General features: G+C 58.2%; 1 protein-coding gene across 1 annotated transcript; it reads left to right on the forward strand.

The window, feature by feature from the left end:
• The first annotated feature begins 5,380 nt into the window (after window positions 1-5,380).
• Window positions 5,381-10,405, forward strand: LOC132505388 (uroplakin-3b-like protein 1). Its single transcript, XM_060123437.1, is given in 6 exon segments — window positions 5,381-5,866; window positions 7,362-7,514; window positions 7,684-7,909; window positions 8,481-8,557; window positions 8,834-8,954; window positions 9,818-10,405. Coding segments are annotated over 6 exon segments (768 nt in total). The 5' UTR covers window positions 5,381-5,784; the 3' UTR covers window positions 9,927-10,405.
• Window positions 10,406-16,613: the final 6,208 nt, after the last annotated feature.

The following is a 16,613-nucleotide window of genomic DNA, read 5'->3' on the forward strand; positions in this document are numbered from 1 at the left end:
GTGTCACACCCTTGCTCACAACTCTCAGGGGACTTCCTGCTGCAAGAACAGAATCCAGATTCATCACCTCAGTCCTGAGGCCCCATGATCCATCCCTTGCTGCCTGAATTCATCCCACACACACCCTCCGTTAGCCCCCATGCCACAGGGCCTTTGCACTTGCTTTTCCCTCAATGTAGACCATTCCTCCACTTCGCTCCCCTTCCTCTAGATCATTCCTCAGCTTCACTGTCGCTTCTTCAATGGAAGCCCTTCCTGACTCTCTCAGCTCTCCTAGAGCTGTGTTCTTTTCTTTCTCGGCACATTTTCTTTCCATTTTGTAATTAGACATTTAAAACGGTGAGCTTTTGCGTCTCCTCCACTAAACTGTAACTCCAGGAGGGCAGGGATCACGTCTGCTTTGCTCACCAGGGTACTCCTACAGCGAGCACAGTGCCCGGCTCCCAGTAGCTGCTTAATAAATATTTGTTGCCTGAATGCTTTATAAAAGGCGTCTTCGCACCGACTGCAATCGGCTGGCCAGGGCACATGCTTCTTTGCCCGGTGCGGGTGTGTGACCGGTGGGTACCCTGGCTGCCCAGGAGCCTGGCACGTCCCACCCTCTGGCTGCTACAGTGGGAGGTGCAGACTCAGGCTCCGCCACAGGTGGGGTTCCTGGGTGGGGTGAGGGGGCCGAGTCTGTGCAGAGAAGAGACACCTTTTTGTGATTCTTACAAAGACATCATATGGCTAGCGCTGGCCGGGGGACATGGCAGCAAGAAAGCCATGTCTCCGACATAATATGGGTGTTGCAGGAGCTGGGCAGTCAGAATGGCAATCATCTCTCATGCCCAGGAAGGTGGCCAGTCCCCAGGCACACATTGTTATAGACAGAACCGTGTTCCTCACAATTCCTGTGTTGAAGCCCTAACCCCCAGTGCCTCAGAATGTGACTGTATTTGGAGAGAGGGTCTTTAAAGAGGTAACGAAGTTAAGAGGTCATTAAGTAAGTTCTTGAGGGTGGGATGTAATCCAGTCTGACTGGTGTCCTTATAAGAAGAGACTGGGACACAGAGACACCCGGGATGCTGCAGAGGACAGACCATGTGAAGAGGCAGCAAGAGGGCGGCCGTGTACCAGCCAAGGAGAGAGGCCCCAGAAGAAACCAACACTGCTGATGTGATCCTGGCCTTCCAGCCTCCAGAACTGTGAGGAAGTGCTGTTCAAGCAGCCTGGTCTGGGGCCCTTTAGCTGGCGCAGGCTAATCCACCCACCCACCATCACGGTGCTGTGGACATGAGCGGTGACAGAGGCGGAGTGCACAGGGCAGGGGTCAGTGATGAGAGCTGACGGGCAGCAGCGTGTGCAGAGGCTTGGAGGCAGGAAGGGCCATCACGCTGGCCCCTTGACCCAGCTTTCCGGGCCTTCTCCTCCCCTCCCTGTGGAGAAGCCAGAGGCCACTGCAGCCGCGTCCTGGCCCTCCCTTTTCGGCCTCCACCACTGGTCCCAGGCTTGCATGCATCAAGGAAGAGCCACGGTGGCTGCCTCTTGGCCCTAAATTGTGAGATTTCACTCCAAGGGGGCATTCTACCAAAAGAGCTTTCTGGTTTATGATTCTGGGTTTACGATGCTTTAACTAAACAGGAGAGGTGGTGAGCTGCCTGTCATGAGGGGTATACAAGCAGACCTGGAAGGGGCTGGGCCACTGTGCAGTAGAAAGATTTGGGGCAGGGTGGGGTCAGTGAACTGTAGGGTCTTTTCCCCTTGAAATTAGCACAGACAGGTGTCTGTTAGGGTCTGGTGAGTGGCCCCGAGGTCAAGCTGGTGGCAGGGGAAGGGACTAGGTCACCTGCCCTCTCCCTCTCTGCCTGAAACCCCAGGCTGCAGATCTGGTGTCTCGCTCTGCTGGGGAGGGTGAGCCCAGAGCTTCTCCCTGTGCGCCTTCTCGGGGCAAGATGTGATGCTTGCCATGGAGCTGGGGCCTTGTGTGGTAACACAGGGCTGGGTGGGCCTTTGGGAGCATTACCTGGCTGCCCTGTGTGTGTGTCGGGTGTGTGTGGGGGGGGTTTCGGAACCCCACCCTGTCCCATGAGTCACCCCAAAGGTACACAGCCAGGTAGGTCCTTGGGAATAGACTATTCCCCAGGGCTTGGTATGTCCCACTCACCACCACCCCCAGCCCTTCCTGGCCCCTCTGGGCATCCTGGTCCCACTCTCTTCTCATCCCCTGGTCTCTCTCTAGGCCACATGCAGCAGCCCTGGTTGAATGCAGGACCAGGAGGGACTCCTCAAGCCCTGTGGGTCTGGGAAGGAGCCCTCATACCTGGGCCTGGGGGGACAAACGGAGCCAGCTGGGGCCCCAAGTGGGCTGTGGGTATGGACACCCCTGGTACCCAAGGGAACTTGTCCCAGATCAAGCTGAGAGGGGACACTGAAGATTGCCTCCGTCTGTGGTGTGTGATTAAAAATAGCATTTCACATCAGTAGGGAAAGGACTGATTTTTCAGTATTTTAGGTTTTTTTCAGTATTGGGGTTTTTTTTGGAGGCTTCGTTAGGTAGGCATGATTGATTAACCCATTGGCCGTTGATGATTAATCTAACCTCCAGCCCCTCTCCCCTTCCCAGAGGTAGGGGGGATGCAGCTGAAAGTTCTAACCCTCTAATCAGATGGCTGGTTCCCCTGGCAACCAGCCACCCCCTTCCTGTGGTTATCTAGGGGATTTCCAAAATCACCACATCAACATAAACTCAGGTGTGGTTGAAAGGGGCTTGTTATAAAAAACAAAAAACAGGCATTTCACCTTTATCACTCGAGCTATTTCAGGGAACAAAGGATGCTCCTTTAGGAGCTGTGGGCTGCCCTACCACAGACAAAGACTATAATATACATCAGAGTAGCCATAGGTAACTGATACAAGGACGCATACCAAACTAAGGAGACTGGATGCCTGGGCGGGGAGGGCAGGAGTGGGATAGAGATGGGTGCGAAGAGAAAAAATTAAAAAATAAAAGCAGGACCTTGTGCAGAGCAGTAATGAAGGGTGCCACGAAAACTGAGAAGGAAACGTAATCCTTTGCTCCTGCAAGGCCTCCCAATTAAACACAGATGAAAAGGGGAAAGAGAGAGAGCCCTGCCTGGGTATTAGAAGACCGAGGGTTGGTTTCCAGCCCTGCCACTGACCGTCCACGGGGCTGAGAAAGTTCCTCTCCCCGTGGAGGCCTGGTTTTCTCATCTGTATTATGAGATTAACAATCGTGCCTGCCCTGCCCGCTTCTGGGGATCTGAGATGAGTCGATGGGCAAGAATGTACTTTCAGAAGGAAGAAGCTCTTCCCATGTTATGATGTCTGCTTTCAACTGCCTTTCAAAAGACAAAAAGAGGGGAAAAAAGTAAATCTATATACTTATCAATATACATTATATTACAAAATATATGTGTATTATAAGTATATATTGTATATACATATGTTTTGTAAGTATACATATATTTACATATACATATATGTATTATATATGCATATAAGTATATATTGGTATAGAGAGAGTAACATAGTGCGTGTGTATATATAGTAAATATATATATATATGGGAGGGAGAGGCTTGAGAGCAAATATAGCAAAATGTTTACAATTGTTGAATCTGGGTGGAGGCTATATGTATGGGCATTCTTCGTACTATATATTTTCAACTTTCCTAGGTGTGACCATTTCTGTAATAACAGGCTGGCGAGATACAGAAGCCTTTCCGGGGCTGGGTCTGACCGGGATTCGCCGGCTGGGCCCCAGCTGGACCGGCTCGTGTTCCCCTCTCTTCCACATCTGGGTCCAGGAGCGCTGGTCCCGCTCTCTCAGAGGCCCACACACCTGCTTAACGTTCTACCTGTGCGACCTCCGTGTCCCATGACTAAACGTTGATCTCAGGATGACCTGCATCTCAAGCCCGGCCAGGTAACCACCAGACGCTGAAGCGGCTGCTTCGCGGACGGCCCTGTACCAGCCCCTGCGAGCCCACCCCCTCCTCCCTGCCACCCCGTGAGGAAGGAGGGCCGGTTCCTGCCTTGAGGAGCTTCCAGCGGGAGGAGGGCCAGGTGTGCACAGGGATGCGCTTGATATAACAATACATTTTATTGCAGTGATTCTAAGATGGAGGTACGCGCCAGGTGCTGGGAGGACATTAGGGGAGGCACCAAAGCCAACCAGGGGACAGTTCCTAGTGGTGCCAGACCCTGGGGTAGGTAGGACTGAAGGACAAGGGTTCGCTGGGTACTTACTGCAAGGCAGCGAGGGCGCTGCGGGAGGAGCCTGGCCTGAGCCACCTGAGAGGGGAGAAGCCTTAGAAGAGGGGTCCCAGCGACCTTTGGTTTTATTGTGTTTTTTTGTTTGTTTGTTTGAAAATATTTATTTATTTTGTGGTTGCATTGGGCACACGGGATCTTTTTTGTTGCGGTGTGCGGGCTCTTCGATGCGGCGCGCGTGGGGTCTTAGTTCCCCTGCATTGCAAGGCGGATTCTTAACCACTGGACCACCAGGGAAGTCCCTCAGCGGCCTTTTGGTTGAGGCTCTCCAGGTGCACACTCAACTCCCCCGACCTCGTCTGCCTTCCCGAGTTTTTCCGCTCTGCTTTTGGCCCCCAGTTCCTTGGGGGCTGAGTCAGTCACTGGTGAATACAGTAACGTTCAATCTTGAAAAGTCTGGAACTAGCTCGTCCGAGTAAAGAGTTGGTCACAAAAACCCTACTAGATAATAACATAGGGTGGGTAGGAATATTTTCCTTTTTCGAAGTTCACTGCAATAAACAATTTGCACAGTTTAAGTATATTGGGAAAGGAAGATAATGCAGGTGGGCTGGTAATCAAATAGATTATATATTTCATTATATAGAGATATAAATTAAATGTGTTTTAATAACTAAAGAATATTTATAATTAATTGTTTAAAAAAATTTTTAAGTGCTCCGCAAAGGAGTTTGAGTTTTAGGAGGGCGGCTCCAGTCAGCTATGGAGCTGGGCCGGCGGGGGTGGGCGCTGGTGCTTGGGGCAGGGGACCACCCTGAGGGTCTGCTGCTCGAGTCCAGGTGAGAGGTGGTCGGTACACGCTCTGCCCGCCGGCCCTGGGCCCCATGCGGGCACCTTCTGTCTCGAGGAGGGATTGCCCTGCTCTGGCAGTGGCCAGAGATGGAGGAAGGAAAGAGGGCAGGTCACCTGGATAAGGAGAGGAGGGAGGGTGATGTTGGGGAGCCCCCTTGCGGGGCCAGGCGGTAGGGGGACAGCAGGGAGGGAGTGCCCCTAGGCTTGCCTTGGGGGGTGATGCTCCAATTCTGGGTCTGGCCCGGCTGGCTGGGTGGTCTTGGACAAGCCCCCTTCCCTGCTCTATGCCTCGTCTGAGAAATGAGGATAACTCCCTTCTGCAGAGGGGGGGCCGTGGGGAGCCGTGGTTGCCAGGTTGGGGGACCGTTTGGACGAGGAGATTCCACAAGGCGCGGCAGGGCTGTCCCTGGGGCTGCCTGGACCCCAGGACTGGCTCCTCTTTCCGTGGCCCCTCCCCAGCCAGGCCCTCCTGGAGCGGGGGTGGGGTGCAGTTTTCCTCTTCAGACCCCTCCCTTGCAATGCCAAAGCCTTGGGCCCAGCACATTCAGCCCCTAAGCGGTCCAACCAGTTGTCTGGGAGAAAGGGGGCACGTGGGAGGGGCAGCAGGAGGTGCCAGAAGCAGCCTCCCCCAGCCCAGCAGGTACAGCGGAGCCTTTGGGGCTCCGGATGCTGCAGACAGACCCTCGGACAGACAGACAGTTGGACGCTTGGCCTGGCCATGAGGCTCAGCGGGGGACAGTCTTCTCTTCTGACGGCACTGTTGCCGCTGCTGACCTGCCTCCATCTGGGGATGAGTCTGGGTGAGTGAGGGTCGGGCAGGGCAGGGGTGCCCACTGTGCTTCAGGCTTAAGGAAGACAGACCCCACCTCCCCCGCCGCCTCCTGAGTCCCGAGTCTGGGGACTGGGTGCCAGGTGGGTCAGGGGAGACAGGCCACCAGAAGAGGTCACAAGACAGACACCTGTCCCCCTACCCCCGCCCCAAGATTGGGAGCAAGGAATGCTTCCTCCCTCTCTTTGGGCTTCTCATCTCCGTGCCTCCTGAGCCCGACTCGCACCAAATGGCTCCCTCCTTCCCCTCCTTCCCCTCCTTCCCCTCCTCCCCGACCCGAGGAGAGGTTTAAAGAAGTCTTCAAGGGTAACACTTACCCCAAAAGAAGCTCTCCAAGGGTGTCTACAGGCATTGTTCACTGTCAGGCTCTGAAACTGGAGCGACTTAAGAGATGCAGCCCCCATGCCCCCATCTCTGCTGTTCCATGTCTTTCCTCTCTTTTAAGCAAACATTAAGTACCTGCTGTATGCCGTGTGCCCTGGGCCTCAGCGTTAGAGCCAGGAGCTCTGAGAGAGGAGGGTTCTAGCCCTGAACCCTCGGGGTTGAGCTGAATTAAATGGAAATGAATTGCATTGAACTGAACTGAAAGAGGGAGAGGGTTCTGGAGACGTCCATAAAGCCCACCTCATCTTTCTTCTGCTCTCCAGTATCTGGGGCTGAGGGACACCTCAGGGGGCCTGGAGAGGAGTTAGGGGTTCTGAGCCCTCCAAGCAGAGCAGCAAGGCTAGACAGGGCTGTGAGGGGCTGAGAGGGGGACAAGTTCTCTAAGGGGAGGGAGCCTTGGGACGGGGTGGGAGGTGCAGAGCACTGCGTGGGCAGGAGAGGCGGCCCTAGGATCTGAGCCAGGACACTTCCTCGAGGCCCACCTCTGGGCCTAGGGTCTTCCTGTGTCACCCCCGCCCCCCCCCCAACCAAGCCATTCATTCCTGTCATCAAGCAAACCAACCTGGACCGTGTGGATGGAGCTGGGGGGGGTACTTGAGAGGTGGGTAAACTGAGGCCTGCAGAGCGTCAGAGCTCAAGGTCACTGGGTTCTGTCAAGAGCCTGGCCTAGGGTTTGGGCTTGGGCTCAGGCTGCCCCAAATCTGAGTGTCACCCCAGCAGGACCTAAGACGCCTTCCCCAGAAGAACTGTGCATGCAGCTGGGGAAGGGTCTCCTGTGCCTCCACCTGTCCTCCTTCCCCAGGCCCTGCCCATCACTGAGACCCCGGTGACGCAGGGGGGCAAGGCCTCCCCCCGACCTCCCACGGTGCCCACCCCTAATAGGCTCCCAAGGCAGGGGCCAGGGGCCGGACACGGAAGTGCCAAGGAGCACTCCTGGTTAACGCCTGACCAGAGCTCCCAGGAAAAGCCCTAACTCCTCCCACTGACGGGGGCTTCCAGGGCCATGAGCCCGTCCCCCCAAGACGAGGCGCCGGGGACCTGGTCATGCTGTCGAGCCTCTTCTCTGCCCACACCGGCCCCAGAGCACATCAGCTACGCGCCCCAGCTCTCAGGCGCCACCCTGGCAGGGAGACTTACCCAGCCCACCTTCACACTGGAGCAGCCGCGGGGCCAGTTCAGTCACCTTAACGTCGCCGACTTTGACACCATCTGGCTGGTGTTGGCCCACAGCAATGGTGGGTGCTGCCGGGGCAGGCCTCGCTTTCCCCTCTGTGAAATGGGCAGGCGGGCCTGAAGGGAGCAGGGGTAGGTGCTGCCGGGGATGTGGCCAGAGGCTGTCTGGCCTGGCGGGATGGGGTAGAGCCCATGCATCCCCCACCTTCTGACCCTCGGTGCCACCCTCAGTCCCCCAGAGCTTCACTGCCCCACAGAGGGTGGAGGACACCCCGGTCCCTGCCAACTTGCCCCAGAGGGGCTACTACGTCACGCTGAGGACCAGCTGAGCACTCTACCCGGGCGGCCAGCCCGGCAACGAGCTCCAGGTCCTCCGTGTCGCCAACGATGCCCGCTGCTCCCCGATGACAAGAGGCTGCCAACACCCCCTGCCGGGCCCGGGCCCGGGCCCCTACCGGTGAGCGGCCAGCCCCGCGCTGGGGTGGGAGGGCTCCTGCCTGTGTCCAGACCTGAGCCTGAGTGGCTCCCAGCTGAGTGTCTGGGTTCCTGGCTCCAGTTCTGCCATTAGGAGGAGGGGGCTGGGGCCCGGGAGTCCGCGGTGAATTCTTCCGTCTTCTTGAGCAGAGGACCCCCAACTTGAGCCCCCGCCCCCATGGGCCATGTGGACCATGTGGGTGGAGTCTCCCCATCCAGGCAGAGTGGTGGGCCCTGGCCCCATCTCTCCTCATTCAGGGCTTGATTCACTGATGTTCTGTGCTGAGGCATCTAGTCCGCTCCACACACATTTCCCAAGAGAGGACCCTAAGGGTCGCAGAGAAGGCAAGGGATGCACCCAAGGCCACACAGTTGAGACATCCCAGTCACAGCTGGGGTGGAGCCCCTTCCGGTGGACTCTAAGACTGTGCTTTTAGCTCTAGGCTGTTCCCCCCAGGCCCTGGGAGTCAGGGGGAGAGACTGACAGGCACCAGGGTTGGAGGGTTTCAGGTCCTGGGGACCCCCCCACCCCCAATGCTGGGTCTCCTGTTCAGAGTGAAATTTCTGGTGGTGAGAGACAGGGGACCCATGGCTGAGACAGAGTGGTCCAGTGAGACCCACCTGCAGCAAGGTATGGGGCCAGGTGTGCAGCTCAAACTCTAGGGCTGGGGGCTCCTGAGGACTGGGGGTGGGTGGGGAGGAATGGGCCAGCCCCCAGTCAGTCAGAGCCACCGTTACCATCCTGCTGTCTGCAGGTGCCCCTCCCCAGGCCGCCTGCAAGCCCCGCCCCCCTGGGGCTGCGGTGAGAGGTGGTTGGTCTGGAGGCTGTTCCAGGCCCCCCTTCTCAGGTCAGATCTCTTTCCTCCCTTCTCGCCCCACCTGCCTGTGGGCCCCCTCACACCCTCAGCCGAGGCACTCCAGGCTGCCCCAGGGCCCCAGAGCGCGGGCGCCGTGGTCATCGTTGCCATCCTGTCGGTCCTGCTGGCCGTCGTCCTCACCACCCTCCTCACCCTGCTCATCTACACCTGGTAAGTGGAGAGGGTCGGGACTGCCCTGGGAGGGGTGGAGTCCCTCTCCTGGGCCACCTCTATCCTTTCCCCACGGCCCGGCCCAAGCCCCCAGCCCAGGCCCCCAGCCCAGGCCCCCAGCCCAGCTTGTTCTGCTGGAAGGGTTTTCCCTGAAGGCCGAATAGGGCTAACAATTATTGATCAAGGGATCCCCAAGGTTCTAGAACCTCTAGGTGGGGGTGGTGTGTGCATTAACCCCTCCCTCTCTTGTCCCTCTGCCTGACGCCTGCTGAGGGGTTGGGGGGGTGGGGGGCCACATTTTCTGAGTGCTCACCATCTGCCCCCTGGTGGCAAGAGCTGGAATTGCGAGTGGGAGCGCAGAGCAGATGTTCCAGGTGGAAGACATCCAGGTGGAGGTGAATTGCTTTTAATCTAAGCGCTGAGCTTTGACTTGAGCGCTCAAGGCTTCATCTGGGGCCTGGTGGGGAGGGGGTGTCCACCAGGCTTCCTGGAGGAAAGGGACGTCTGGTCCCCGACGAGGATTTGGAGAGGAGGGGGAGGGTCTGGGGGCAGAAGAGTTGCCAGGAAGGCCTGGGCCTTGATCCCAGCTGAGGAAACGGGCTGTATGCTGAAAGCCAGAGAGCGCCAGTGGCCAGCTGTGATCAGGGGAAACAGGCAGATGGTGTTTTAGAGGCATCCTGGGTGTGGGGAGTGGGGGAGGGGAGCATTGCGGTGGGGTGATGACAAAGGGCAGGGAGACAGAGCTGGATTTGTGAGGTTTAGAGGAGTAGCGCTCCAACCTCTAGGCAATAGCCATCGGATTTCCATGAGGCCCTGCATTCTTCATTCTTTCCATCTCTCCTCCCCTCCCCCCTCCCCCCCAGCTATGACACCTGTGGGAGCACGTCCATCTCTGGCCCAGGGGAGCTGGCGTGCATGAGAAGATATAACACCCACCACATGTTCAGCCCTTCAGCCGAGGGGGGCTCCTGAGAGGCTCCAGGGGCCCCCATCTGCCCCTCTGCCTCGCCCCTGGTCCAGGCTGCAGAGCATGGGCTGGGGGCTCACCCTGCTGCTTCAGAGCCCTGGGAGAGAGTGTTTCCAAATAAGGAAGGGGGGGAGGGTGTCCTTAGTCCAAAGCTTGGGCCTGTCCCTGTCAGAAATAAATGTCCCCATTATTGGGGACAGCCCCCTGAATGGCTGTGTCATTGTACACCTGGGCAGTCTCCCTGCATCCCTGTCCCCAGCTCCTCTTGGGAAGATACAGCAACCGGGGGTGAAGCCCAGGGTCCTAGGCCAGCTGAGCCATTGGGGCAGGGCAAGCCTCTCTTCTGGCCTCAATGGCCCTGTCTGTAAAGTGGGGGTGATTCCAGTGGTCCCCCTGGGCCCGATGGAGCCGAACCAAGGGGGTGGTCGTGCCCACCTGCCCTGCGCGTCTGGCGCTTGCTGGCGCCACCCCCGCCCCCACCTCCTCTTCTTCTTCTTTTTTTTTAATATTTATTTATTTGGCTGCCCCAGGTCTCAGCTGCGGCACACGGGATCTTCGTTGCCGCGTGCGGGCTTAGTTGCTGCATGCGGGATCTAGTTCCCTGACCCAGGGTCGAACCGGGGCTCCCTGCGTTGGGAGCGTGGAATCTTAACCACCGGGCCACCAGGCAAGTCCCCCCCTCCCCTTTGTGGTCTCCCTCCATCTGGCCTCTCCTCCTGGCTGGAGGACTTAGAGCTTCTAGGCTTCACCCCGACCTCTGTGCTCACGCCGGGGTGGGGGTGTGGAAATGCGTGAGAAGCTGCAGCCCCTGGAGATGCCTGGGCTCAGACTCGGGCCCGGAACCTAATGCGGGGCACCAAGCACCTGTCGTCATCCACTCCAGGCCAGGCCCCCTGGGGCCAAGATGACCCAGCAAGGTTCTGTCCTCAGGTCACCCACCGCTGTGTGGGAGAGGAGGGGAAACCAGCCAGCACAAGGGATGGAGGGAGTGCAGAGGTTTGAGGGCCGGAGGAGGCTTCCTGAGCAGGCGTGGCCTTGGAGGAGGGGCCGCACTGTGACAGGTGGACCCGGGAAGGGGACCCAGGCAGGATCAGCAGCGTGTACAAAGGCCTGGAAACCACGGTGACTGCTGGGTGGGCAGGTTGGGGACAGCTGGAGGGTGGGGTGAGGGACCGCGAGGAGGCCAGGGGATGCCCCTTGCTACGTGAAGGGCCTCACCCCCTGGGGCATGGGGCATGGAAGGAGGGCTCTGGCTGCATGCCCAGGTGCCTGTGTCCGGGTGGTGCAAATGGCCCTAATGGGTTTATTAAGCTGGTGCACACACATCTGGCTCTTGCTGTGGAGGAAATGGTCACATGACCAGCCTGGGAGGGGCAGGGAGGGGAGGGGGGCACACAGAATTCCAGCCTCTGCCCAGCTAAGCCTTGATCTCTCCACAGCCTTTCCAGAGCAGCCATGAGCCCCGACCCTGGGGCTGGGTGACCTTGGACATATCACTTACCCTCTCTGGGCCTGTTTTCCCCTTAATGTAAAAGCGAAGGTTGAACTGGGTAACTCTAAGGCCCTGCACTCCACCAGCACCCAGTATGGGTCGGAACTGGCAGGAAACAGATGGCACGCTGTCTAATGGGGCAATTGACAGCATTTACAAGGGTTTGGGCAGCATATTAAGGGGACCCAGGGCACCGATGGGGCCATAAGCACTCCTGTCCCTGAGGGGCTGGTGGTGTTTGCAGAGCCAGTGGGCAGGAGCCACGGGCAAGGGTCTGCCTGGCAGGAGCGGGGGGCTGTAGGTAGAGGGAGCCGGGGGACTAACTACCCCGGCCTTTCTCCTCTGGCCTTCTGATCGCGTGCTGACCACACCTAACCAGAAGCAAGAGGGCGGGGGGTCTGGACGGTGTGGTCCATGTGTCAGCTAGACCTGCGTCCAGAGCAGGACAGAGAGGGGCCAAGAATGGCCTTAGAGGGCACTGTGATCTGTTTTTTACTCAGCACTTCTGACACCAAATGTGTGGGGGTTTTCTGTTTGTTTTTTATTTTTATTTTGGCCATGCCAAGTGGTTTTCAGGGTCTCAGTTCCCTGACCAGGGATTGAACCCGGGCCACAGCAGTGACAGCGCCGAATCCTAACCACTAGGCCACCAAGGAGCTCCTCAAATGGGTGGCTTTTTCTCACACCAACCAATTCTCCAGCTCTCTGGACACCAACTGGGTGTCCTGCAATTGAATTCAATTCTGACACTAACTCCCTGGAGTTAGTGCAGACCCCACAGGTAAAGGGCTCAGTCCCACAAGATCGCCCCCACCTAGATGCCAGGAATAAGTATGGGGCACCCGCACGTCTATTCAACTTGGTTACAAAGAGCTTATTCCCATGACCCCCTCCTCAGGTTCCATAATTTACTAGAACGGCTCACAAAACTCAGGAAAACAGTTCACTTACTGTTACTAGATTATTATAAAGGATACAACTCAGGAACAGCCAGCTAGAAGAGATGCACAGGGCGAGGTATGGGGGGAGGGGTGCTGAGCTCCCATGCCCTCTCTGGGTGCACCAGCACCTCTGTGTGTTCATCCACCCGGAAGTTCTCCAAACCCCATTGTCTAGGGTCTTTATGGAGTTTCCATGACATAGGCACAATTGATTAAATCATTGGCCATTGATAATTGAACCAACCCCAGTGCCCTCCCTGGAGGCTGCTTAGGAAGAGTGGGGGGATGGGGCTGAAAGTTCCAGCCCTTTAGTCACATGGTTGGTTCCATCCTAAAGCTGTCTAGGGGGAATTCCCTGGTGGTCCAGTGGTTAGGACGCCACGCTTTCACTGCCAAGGGCTGGGGTTCGATCCCTAGTCAGGGAACGAAGATCCTGCGTGGGGCAGCCAAAAAAATTTAAAAAAAAAAAAAAGCTATCTAGGGGCCCACCCAGAGTCACCTTATTAGCATAAACTCAGGCATGGTTGAAAGGGGCTCCCCTTACGGATAACAGAAGATGCTCCTCTCACACCAGCACTCAGAAAATTGCAGGGGTTTTAAGAGCTCTGTGCCCCAAAAACCGGACAAAGACCAAATGTGTGTTACTTATTATATCACAGCATCACAGAGGGGGCACAGGCCGCCTTTGTGCTGATCCTGTGGAATCAGATCTTTCCCCGCCTTTGTGGGCTCCAGACTAGAGAAAGGGGCCACAGAGTCCTGTCCCAGACGGAGGGCTGCCTGAGGCCAGGGTTGGGCGTGCAGAGGGGGCTCTGCAGAAGCTGACCCCTGAGTCGTGGAGGACAGCGATCCTGGCCGCCTCTGACCGGATATCCCAGAGGGCCTTCAGGCCACCACGTTACCCCACAGCCAAACCTAGAGCTGCCCCCCGCCCCAAACCCCCTCCTGGTTCCCTGGTCCTCCAGCCCCCGAGTTGAGTTCTGAAGACGACCCCGATCAACCTCTGTCCTGGACCACAGGCCCCCACGGGGGACATGCACCACTTTCTGTGACAGGCACAGCCTGGCCACAAAGTTTAAGCCAGCTCCCTGGGACATGCCCGGTGCTAAGCTCAGAGCCCAGCCCGGGGCTGGTGGGATGCCCCACCCCCAACCAACCCAGGCTCCCCGTGGAACCTCAGCTGCGCCCGGCCTTGTTTCGCTGGGCTCTTCTGGGGCCTGGGAGTCCAGGACTGGCTGGAAGGGAAGGCCCGAGCCAGGGTGGCTGGCCCCATAGAGCTGCTGATGGTGACCCCTATGGAGCAGAGAGGGAGCCTCGGCTCCGGAGCTGTGTCGTGGGACCTGCTCTCAGGGAGAGCTGTGCAGGGCAGTGCCCCGGAGCTGCCAGGGCCCTAGGAGGGTCCATATCCGGGCCCCAGCCCTGGCATCCTGTCTGACCCTCCTCAATTTTCTCATCCGTGAAAAGGATGGAAGAGATGAGCGGTAGGGTCCTCAGGTCACTCAGTCCCTCCGTGTTCATTCATTCACTCATTCATTCATTCCCACACTCAGGGGACAGTCACTGACTTCAGTGCTGGGCCTCAAGGACTGCATCAGTGAGAGGTAGACTTGCACAGAGATAACAAGGGGGCCATCATGGGACGGAGAGCGCTGACACTGCTGCCGGGAGCAGGGCCTGGTGGGGCGACACTGACCACAGGGTGCGGCACATCAACCCACTCAGCCCTCCAGCTCTCAGGCACACAAGCCTGAGGAAAACAGACTCAGGGACGATGGCCTCGAGCCATGAAGTGGCGCCACATGTCACCTGATGTCAACCTGATAAATGGACCAGGGCAGGGGACCTGCTGTATCCCGCTGCCTTTCTGCCCGTTTTTCTGGCGCTCTCTCGCTCGCGCTCTCTCTCTCTCTCTCTCCTCTCTCTCTCTCTGTAACCTCCCCTCTTATGTTTCTCTGCCTCTGACTACAGTCCTTTGTCTCTGTTTTTAACTCTGACAAGCCATGGGAACTCTCTCACTCCCTGGGGGGAAACCGTCTGAGCTGAGAGGTGGACACAACCGTTTCGCAATAAACACAAGATAAAATCAGAAAGCTGGCTCCTGTTCCAGGTTTGGGCTCAGTAGAGGAAAAGGGCAAAAGGGAAGCAGAAGGACGAGGGAGAAAGACTATGTGTCAGGGAAGGGGGCCGTTCACAGCCCATCACCCCACCGGCGGGTACAGAGGGGTCACCCCGGGCCCCTCCCCCAATGCCCTTTGCAGCCTCCAGGCTCCCCATCTCCATGCCCTGGTTCCTCTCCAGACACCCGGTTGTCCCCTGCAGTGGGAGCCCAGGTGGCCCCAGGGGACTGTTCCGCCCCTCTTCCCCACAAGTGTGTGTTTGCACCCCCTCTTTGGCATGGATCTGGGGCTCTCCTGGGAATGCTGGCTCACACAGTAGAGTCTGAAGATCTAGGCGGCGCTGGAAGCCAGGCAGGCAGGAGGGGCTCTGAGGCCCGGGAGAGGAAGGAATCAGCTCATCTGGAGTCTGGGGGGGTGGGCTGCTTCTGGGTCCGACTCCATCAGCCTAAGCTCCCCGGGGGACGTTTCCACCTGGGACACAAAGATGCAAGCGTGTGACCTGAGAGAGGGGTCTCTCCAGGGTCCTGGCCACTCTGTTGGGAGGCCCCTCCCAGGAGGACAGTCCAGGCAGCGGGGGTGGCCGCCTCCACCCTCCCAGGCCCCGTTGGTTAAGCCCAGGCCCAGGTGCAGGCTGCTCGCTGGTGGCCCTGGGGACTTTCAGGGCTGCTTGGAACGTGGTGTGGTGGGAGCCGTGTCGCTTGCTAGGTGGGTTTGAGCTGCCCAGAGTCAGGCCCGAGGTTCCGGTGTCATTCTGATGACTCAGGGTTCGCAAACGCTCTTCCTTTTGCCCTCCTGGCTGCCCACGGAGGCTGTCTCTGCATCCATCCCTCGTGGGATGAAAGGACTGAGAGAGACAGATGGGGAGCAGAGACCCCCCCTTCCTCAACCTCTGCACCCCACCCAGTCACTCCAGCCCAAGAGAGCGAAGGCCACACGCAGAGGGCACCGTGCCTCAGGAGGGGCTGGTCCTCGTCCAGCACCTACTGGGCACCAGGAAAGGACCTGAACAATTCACGTACCTGAACCCCCAAATCCTTGGGGCAATCCCATGGTTAGCCTCATCTTACCGATGAAGAAATGGGGGTTGTGGTAGGTGCCACCAGGGTAGAAAACACAGGATGGGAATCCATCAGGGGTGGACCGGGAGGGGTCTCAGAACTCCGCTGGAGGGGAGCAGAGGGGTCTGCAGGACCCCTGGGGGAAGGCAGGGGTGGTCAGCTCCCCTACCCTGCCTCTGATCTGGGCAGCAGCCAGGGTGGTCCCCCCGCCTCCTCCCCGCTCCCCCCCCCCAGCTTCCTTCAGTGGGAGGATGAGGCCGGGCATTTCCACTTCTCTCTGGAAGGTTCCGGAGGTTAATGAGGGCAAAGCACGTAACACCACTCAGGGGGATGAAGTTCTGGGAAGAGAGGAACCTGGATCTGGGCTGAGGGCCAAGGGCAGGGTGGGAGACAGGAAGTCCACTCGGAACATGTCTACCCTCCATGGAAAGGGGGTGCCCTTGGTTGCTCCGAGAGGCTGGGGCAGAGACCCAGGGTGGGAGACCTCTGCTCACGGAGCCTGACCGCCCGCCGTCCCAGGGCCACAGCTTGGCCCTTCTGCCCAGCCACCAGGCCCCTGAGGAGTCTCTGAGAACGTCAGAGACATTGACTGGAGGCCTTCTCTGCCTCGACAGGGCAGGAGACCCCGTCTCTTCCCACCGTGGACCTGCTCCAGCCTGGGCTATTTGGGAGGTGGACTCCTGGGGCCTGGGGAGCGTGGCCGATATGGCTGTGGTTGTCCCCAGCTGGGCTGATTTACGTCTAAGGCGCATTTGGCGGGGTGAAGGGAAGAGCAGGTTCTCAATGCCACCTGGACCCCGGAGGGATGCCAAGCCCACAGCAAAGCCCCAAGGAGTTAAAAGCTGCAGGCAGACTGGACCTCAAGCCTGTACCTCCAGGCTCAGTCCCCAAGGTGCGGACATTGATCTCAGGCTGTTCTCTCCCAACCCACCTTTCTGTGCATCCCCGGCTGCCTGGGCCGCGTGCTGGGCACCAGGGACAGGAACGGCTTGACCACAGCCCGCTGTCCTATGGGAACAAGGTGGCCAAAACAGAGGGACAGACCCCAAGTAGGCAGTCCCAAAGTGCCATGGGAAGCATTCCC

Source organism: Lagenorhynchus albirostris, chromosome 15 (genome assembly GCF_949774975.1).
Source record: "Lagenorhynchus albirostris chromosome 15, mLagAlb1.1, whole genome shotgun sequence".
Lineage (NCBI taxonomy): Eukaryota > Metazoa > Chordata > Mammalia > Artiodactyla > Delphinidae > Lagenorhynchus > Lagenorhynchus albirostris.